This window comes from Ochotona princeps, chromosome 12, assembly GCF_030435755.1.
Source record: "Ochotona princeps isolate mOchPri1 chromosome 12, mOchPri1.hap1, whole genome shotgun sequence".
In the NCBI taxonomy this organism is placed as follows: Eukaryota; Metazoa; Chordata; class Mammalia; order Lagomorpha; family Ochotonidae; genus Ochotona; species Ochotona princeps.
The window spans coordinates 62,715,670-62,722,880 of NC_080843.1; the positions used below are offsets into that span (position 1 = coordinate 62,715,670).

Below are 7,211 nucleotides of genomic sequence, written 5' to 3' on the forward strand. Positions count from 1 at the left end.
GTTTACTATTTTCAGGAATGCTTTTGTTTTTAAATCCAATGGCAGAGGAGCTGATTCCTAGATTCAGGCTGTTGAGTGCTGCTAGAACAGATAAAGGCTGTGTTGGGGGGAAGGACAGTAATGATGGTGGTGGGTGGTAGTAGTGGAGGTGTTGTTATAGAAATTGACTTCCAGAGACTCTCTATAGCCACTTAAGGAAAGGAAAGACCTTTATTCTAGAAAGCACCAGCCTGGATCCCTCAAAATGTCTGCTTCGCCTCCCAGCAATTATCTGAGTTATTTTTGGCACTGGTGGGAGCAAGCAAGTGGGGATATGGAGGCAAATGTAGTGGTGAGCTTTTGGGTTGTTATAATCCTGAGATCTTCCTGAGCTGCTACAGCCAGCATTTCCTTATCTTTTTCCCTATTCTCAGCATTATTTTTTAGTTAAAGATTTATTTATTTTTATTGGAAAGGCAGACATACAGAGAGGAAGAGAAACAGAGAGGAAGATTCTCCATCCAGTGGTTCACTCCCCAAGCAACTGCAGTGGCTGGAGCTGAGTCAATCCAAAGCCAGGAACCAGGAGCTTCTTTTGGGTCTCCCATGTGGGTGCAGGGTTCCAGGGCCATCCTCTACTGCACTTCCCAGACTGCAACCTGGGAGCTGGATGGGAAGTGGAGAAGAAATTGCCCCCTGTCTACATGAGCAGGTTTTAGCTGTCATATGTCAATGCTGTCGTATGATCCCTGACCCAATGTGGACTTTGGAGACAGCTTTGTGGGAGAAGGTGCTGCTAGCCGCCATGGATGGAGGCCAGGGATGCTGCTCAACACCCCACACCCCAAATCACCTTCTCATCCCAAAATGCCAGGAGTGCTAAGCCCAAAAATCTGATCTAAGCATGAGTGAGAAGAGGACCCCTGTTTAGAGACACATGATCCCCAACACCTAGGCACTTCTTGGGCAAGAAGCAGCGGTTTCTCGCTCTACAACCCACTAACTCCAGGAGCCTTGGACCAGTATGTATTTATGTGTGATCCTCAATAAAAGAATCAAATTTGAGCCTGCATTCAGGAAATCCTCTGGCACAGCAATAGATTCCACAAGGAATAACTACAACAGCCATGACTATACTATCAGCTGTCCTTTATTGAAACTGCGGTGAGCTTAGCATTTTTGATGAATCTTCTCCTTCGCTATTGCACAGCCCTCCTGAGAAGGAACTATGAACACAAGCCCCATCTGCAGATGAAGACTTAGATTTGGAAAGCGCCAGTTGATGGCCCAAGATGTCTCAGCTCCTAGGTAAATGGTGCAAATGGAGGGTAAAGTCGGGTCTGTGGTGGATTTGAGAGACTGAACTCCCATTGGCCAATCTGCTTAGTTCGAGAGGGAGGAAAAGGGGGAACAAGGATGTTTTCTCCGAAATACACGGATTAGCTACCCTACAAAGCAATTTCCAGGAAACATCATCTGATCCACCTGACTGGATTTCTGAATTTACACTTGCCCTCTCAAATGCCAGCTCAGAACAATGCGGGGGCTCTTTTGGCCAGTGTAGAGGTGTTCCCGCAGGGTCCCCACAAATGGAAACCAAATCTGCCTTTAGGTCGGTAGTTACAGAAGGACACGTACTTGGGTAGAAGTGCCAGTGCGGATCGCTGTCCCTACAAGCGCTGCGCTTCCCTGGCCATCTTGGACATAACCGGACCTGCGTGGAGAAGCATATTTTTTTCCTACAGCTTGCCAGGGCAACTCCCCAGGGAGTCTGGTCTTCTGGGGGAGTCTGCGTAGGGGCTGGCCTGGGAAGTTGGGGGGGGGAGCACACTTTGGAGAACATGACAGCTCAGACCCTGCGTGCGGTGAATCTGCCGGGATTGAAAGTGTGAAGGACCGCTTCCGCAGGCTGGCTAGACTGAAGACTGTGGGGTGGAAGGGGTGGAGGGGATGTTCAACCTCTCCCTATCTCTCTCAATCCAATTTCCAAACCATCCCCCCACCCACTCCAACTCATCTCCCTGGCTCGCCTTCCTGGAAGACGGGTGCGCCCAGGTCAATTTCCTTCTGTAATTCAGGGAACCAGCTGGCCTAAGCGAGCCCTGTGGACGCACCTCGAACCTGTCCCTGGAGTTGTATTGCCGCCCAGGTCTATGGGCACTTAAGCCTAGAGAAGCAGGGTGGGGTTGCTCAGGACGGAAGCAAAAGCGTCACTGATCATCTAGCGAAATTTGTTGGGAGTTTACCCGCAAACGTGGTGTGCCCTAAAGCACCCTGGCTTCCCTTAGATCGCAGTGATACCGCCCTGCCAGACCAGTTCAAACCCATGCAGATAGGCAGGTGCCAAGAGGCCAGAGGCCCACTTCTGCTGTCCTCCCACTCGCGCACCTCAGGCGCCTGGCTCCGGGAGGAATCCGCCGCTGCTACTCGGTAAGGAGCTAGACCGCGCCCACGCTTGCTAGAGGGGAGAGAGTGGCGAAGGACCCTCACGCCCAGCTTCAAGGAAAAAACGGTTTTAGAAAAGAACCCACTAATGTTGCACCGCCCCGCCTGAGGTGTCTTTCCTGCCGGAAGAGAAGGGTTGGTTTGTCGTTTGAACCGGGGCCACGCTCCGGATGTGTGTCTGGAAGAGGGCTTGGCTTCAGGAAGGAGAAACTGTAGCCCAGGCATCTGAGACACAGGGTGTGTGTGGGGTACGGGGTGGTCTTGGTCTTCGCGAGGCCGTGAGCACCCGGATCTGCGGCTAGCGGGCTCCGATTCCTCCAGCCCAGATTTTACCCTGCTGCGCCTTCAGGTGGCTGTGCGCTCTAGGTCTCCACACATTCCACGCACCTGTTTCTTCCCTCTGCATACCCACAAGGATTGCTGGGGTGTGGGAGTGTAAGGAGATTTGGTGCCAACATCAAGTCCCAAAGCCCCAGGGTCCTGATAACGCAGAACCTGTTGCAGGGACTCCTTGGGTTGGGAGGGCTCCTTTTCCACAGAATTCTCGCCTGCAACGGCCCGAGGTCAGGGACTCCCGCTGCTAACACAAGCGGCCTCAAAGCCAAGTGCAGGGAGGCCTACGGAGATCGGGTATTTGTCCCTAACGAATGACAGCTTGCTCTCCAAAGGTGGAGGTTTCTGTACCAGCGAACGGCACAGGGGCATAGCGAGTGCTGATCGCATCCCAGGCCCGAAATGCTGCGGGGCGCGTGTGGCACGGGCGGAAACCGGACATTCGCGTACGAGGCTGAAGAAGGCTGCGGGGACCAGCGCGAAAGCTCTGGCTGAGCGGGTGCGCTGGGGATCCTGGACTCGAATTGTCTCAACCCCAACCCCGTCCCATACCCCGCCTCTCCCACCCCCGCATCCCCTTCCCCTTCCCCGCCTCAGCAAGGAAGGTCCACTACAGGGCGTCAGTTTACTCCAGGTCCGAGGAGGTTGGGGCTCAAAGCCAGGGACCATTTCTAAGAAAAAAATTTTATTTAAAAGTTTTGTACATAAATAAATAAATAAATATCTTTTGATATGACCGAGACCGTACAATTACACAGCTAGGCCATGGCAGGACTGGTGCCCGGAACGAAGTGCGGGGTAGGTGTGTGCGTGTGTTTGGAGGGGTTCCCCAGAGCCTGAGAACCAGAATCTACCTGGGGGGGAGGGGAATGTCAAGCTTGTCGGAAACACAGTAGGCCTTGGGGGCTGACAGCGAGGCCCGATGAAGGACGGTGACTGAAGGAAGAGACTCCCTGAGGAGGGGGGAGAGCAAGGGGAAAGAAACTGTTCCTAAAGGTGTGCGGGTGAGGCCAGGGGCGTGGAGAAGCGGCCACAGTAAAGAATCGGAAACAGAAAAAAAAACATTTTTAAAAAAAGGAAGCAAACAGGCATCCGAGGACAAAAAGACCGAACTTGACCAAGAGCGGAGGACCGAGAGGACGTTGGACGTAGCGAGGCAGCCGGAGCAGACCTCGAGGGTGAGGCTGTGCGAGGAGTAAGGCCCAGCGTGCGTGCCCACGGGGGGCGCCGCGCTGCGCTGCGCGTCCACTCTCAGCTTGGAGTTGGCTTTGGACGCCCGTGGGTGCTGGAGCGCGGGTACCGCGGTTAGGTCTCTGCCAAGCTCTCAGCGTGGCCCAACGTCAGCGGCTTCCGCCACGCCACACTCAAACCGTGCGCCGCAGTTGTTGAACCGCACTCGTGCCTGGGAACCTGCGCCGGCGTCCGGTGCAGGTGCACGGAGGTCCTGCGCCGAGTGACCTAGGGAAACGCGTGCCTAGGGAGTGACCGAGAGATCCCGGTCGTCCTTCCCGGAGGAGGACGGAGACATGGGCAATTCGTCGTCATCCTCGGAACACTTAGCTGAGGAGAGCGACGCGCACTTGCAGCCTGGCGGCGCGCCACTGCCACCACCGGCACCTGCACCGGCAGAGCCGCCGCCGCTGCCACTGCCGCCGCTGCCGCCGCCGCGGTGGCTGCTGCCCTTGCCCTCCTTCTTGTGCTTCACGCGGCGGTTCTGAAACCAGATCTTCACCTGCTTCTCCGACAGGTTCAGGTAGGTCGCGATCTCGATGCGTCGGAGGCGCGACAGGTACATGTTGGAGGCAAACTCGCGCTCCAGCTCTAGCAGCTGTGTGCTGGTGAACGCCGTACGCATTCTCTTGCTGCTGGGTAGCTGGTTCGAGCTGCTGTCTGGAGAGAGCGGTGGTGCAGAGAGAGGTTAAGTGAGCAGAATCCCGCGACGAGGGCCCCATCCCCTGCTGGGCAGCCGCTAGGATCCGGGGACTTTTCGTTGGTGGTCCACCCTTTCGCCCGGATCCGTAACAGCCACGCTGCGGGCGCGTCCTGCCCAGGCCGCAGGATCCTGCTTCTCCGGGAATCACGCCGAGCTATGGAGCTCCGCTGGACCTCTGTGCGCGTTATTCCCTTAGAAGCGCTCGCCACACGACTCAGCTTTCATCCACCCACTCCCTTCCTGGCGTCCTGGCCGGCCCAGTGCACCCAGCACCCCTCTCAGATTCCCAAACTGTCCCTCGCCAATCCCCCAGCCCCAGCTCCGCAACGTCCCAGACTCCCTCTCCCCTGCTCGCCTGCCTGCATCGGGTCACCACCGCCCTGTCCCTGTGCGCTACGGCCCCACTTACCCACGGAGATGCAGTGGAACTGCCTGGGGTCAGGTAGCGGGTAGGAGGTCTGGTAAAGCGCAGCGGCGGCGGCCGCGGCCGCGGGGCCATGAGCGACCCCGGGCGACACGGCCGAGTGCTGGCGGCCGAGGGGCGCGTGGCAGTACTGCGAGCCGAAGGGCGGGAAGGACGCCTTGAGTAGCGGCAGCGCGGGAGGCCCGGGGGGCCCATGCAGCTGCGAGGCGGTGACGCAGAGCGGGCACACACACAGCAGCCCGGCCTTCCGCGCGTGGCAGGCGCCGGGCGAGAGACCGTGCAGCGCGTGCGGCGGGGGCACCGCGTAGGGGAACAGCGGCGGCGGGCTGCCCTCGGGCGCCTTCTTCTCGCCCGCCTCGCGCAGCACCAGTGAGTCCACCAGGAAGGAGCGCGGCATGGCCCCGGCGCGCCGCCGCTCCGCCGCCAGCCCGCGCCCCGCGCCCCGCGCCCTCCGGCCCGCCGCGCTCCGGCCGCGCTCGCCCGGCCTCCCGCAGCTGCCCCGGCTGCGGAAGCTGCAGGCGCGCTGGAGGCCAAGGCTGGAGCCGCTGTGGCTGCCGCGGGCGCCGCCCCAAGAGCGCGGGGTGCTGGCCAGCGCTAGTGGTGCTGAAAGGCGCCGGCGGCGCCGCTTAAATAGGACTATTGCCATGTGATGGGCTACGCCAGGAGCGGCCGGGGCCTCTCAATAGGGTTTTTGTGCCTTTTCTCTTGGCATTCACTCTGCACGCTTCCTCATTATTTCACTTGTTAACTAAATGAACTGCATAATGTACTCTATTCTTGTCAACCCCACCCACGCCGTAACAGGCGCCCTCGCCCCCTCCTCTCCCTTTTGCGGGTTTATTTTCTCATTCTCCCGCGATTTAATATTCTTTTCTTTCTCTTTATTCCTTACTCCCCTTTGGCTTTCGCATTGGCGATCGGCCACTTATCTGATTGATTTTGCATCCCCGATGTCTCGATGTCTCGCTTCCAGGGATCCCCAACGGGCTGGGCTCTGGGCCCCTTCTTTCCCTATCAAACCCGCCACCCCACTTCCGCTGCCCCTCCCGAAGTATGCTCCTTCCTTTCATTTCCTGCAGCTCAGCGCCGTGCAACCCTGGCCAGCCGCTGATTTCCACCTGTGGAATCGCCGTGGCGGGAGCGCGAAGACTAGGGGTCCCTGCGTGGGCCAGGTGGTTCTGGCAAAGAAAAGCCCACACTTCCTCAGGCAGCACGAATCCTATCGCGGTGCCTCTGCTTTCTCCAAGTTTCTCAAGGAACCTTCACTTGGGTGGGTGCTGCCCACGTACCCCAGCCTTTGTTCGACGCATGCTAGCCCATTGGCCTTGTCCTTCCGCCCACAGGGCCCTGGGTGTAATCGAGGGGGAAACGGGTAAGGCGATAGGGTGACTGGGAAAGAGGGTGCAGACGGTGCAGATGAAGATCTCGCACCCCAAACGGGGTTGAGGGGGCGGGACCTGGACCCGCCCACTCGCCCACACCCCAGTGGACCTGTCGACGGACTCAAAACTCCTTGCCCTTCCACGGTTCCGGGCGACGACGCGAAGAGCAGGTGTCTTCCAAGCTTCGGCTGCCTGCACCCACCCTGGCTCCCCAGTCGTCCAGCTGCGGCGCTCTCTTCTTCCTGGTCACACAATGGTTAAACAACTTCAAATGCGCCACGCTGTGTATACAGCATCAACTCTTAAAATTGTCCTGGGGGCTTAAAGCAGTTTTGCCCCGCAGCTTTTTCCATACAATGGGAAATTAGCATAAATATTTCGAATTTGCATCCCCGAGACTTTTCACTGGAGAGGTTTACTTTCGATTTCATTGGAACTGCAGCGGCGAAATCACCTGCTCTGGGCCCTGAATGGAATTGTGAGAAACGGAGGGGGAAGCTTTCCGGAGAGAGTGTGATGGAGGGGCCGGGGGTACCGTGTGTGTTGGGCGGGGGGGGGGAGAGCTCTCAGGGCACGGAAGGTAGGCTACACAAACTCCAGGCATCTGCATGGGCTCCCGTCGTTGCAATAACATCCTTGCCATGACCAATAGTAACAAATTAATACTGATGAAAAAGCAGACGATTGCCACCACCACCACCCATAAAAGGGAGGG

The 7,211-nt window shown here is 57.7% G+C and overlaps 1 protein-coding gene across 2 annotated transcripts; it reads right to left on the minus strand.

Moving 5' to 3' along the window:
* Window positions 1–4,229: 4,229 nt before the first annotated feature.
* Window positions 4,230–5,716, minus strand: GSX1 (GS homeobox 1). 2 transcript variants are annotated; one of them, XM_004577566.2, is made up of 3 exons: window positions 5,100–5,551; window positions 4,408–4,647; window positions 4,230–4,374 (listed from the first exon to the last, which is right to left on the minus strand). In XM_004577566.2, exons 1-3 carry the CDS (start codon window positions 5,509–5,511, stop codon window positions 4,232–4,234), a joined length of 795 nt encoding a protein of 264 aa, XP_004577623.1. In that variant the 5' UTR covers window positions 5,512–5,551; the 3' UTR covers window positions 4,230–4,231. The 2 variants fall into 2 exon arrangements, with proteins under 2 accessions (XP_004577623.1, XP_004577622.1); XM_004577565.2 differs by having other exon boundaries at window positions 4,232–4,647; window positions 5,100–5,716.
* Between the last annotated feature and the right edge of the window lie 1,495 nt (window positions 5,717–7,211).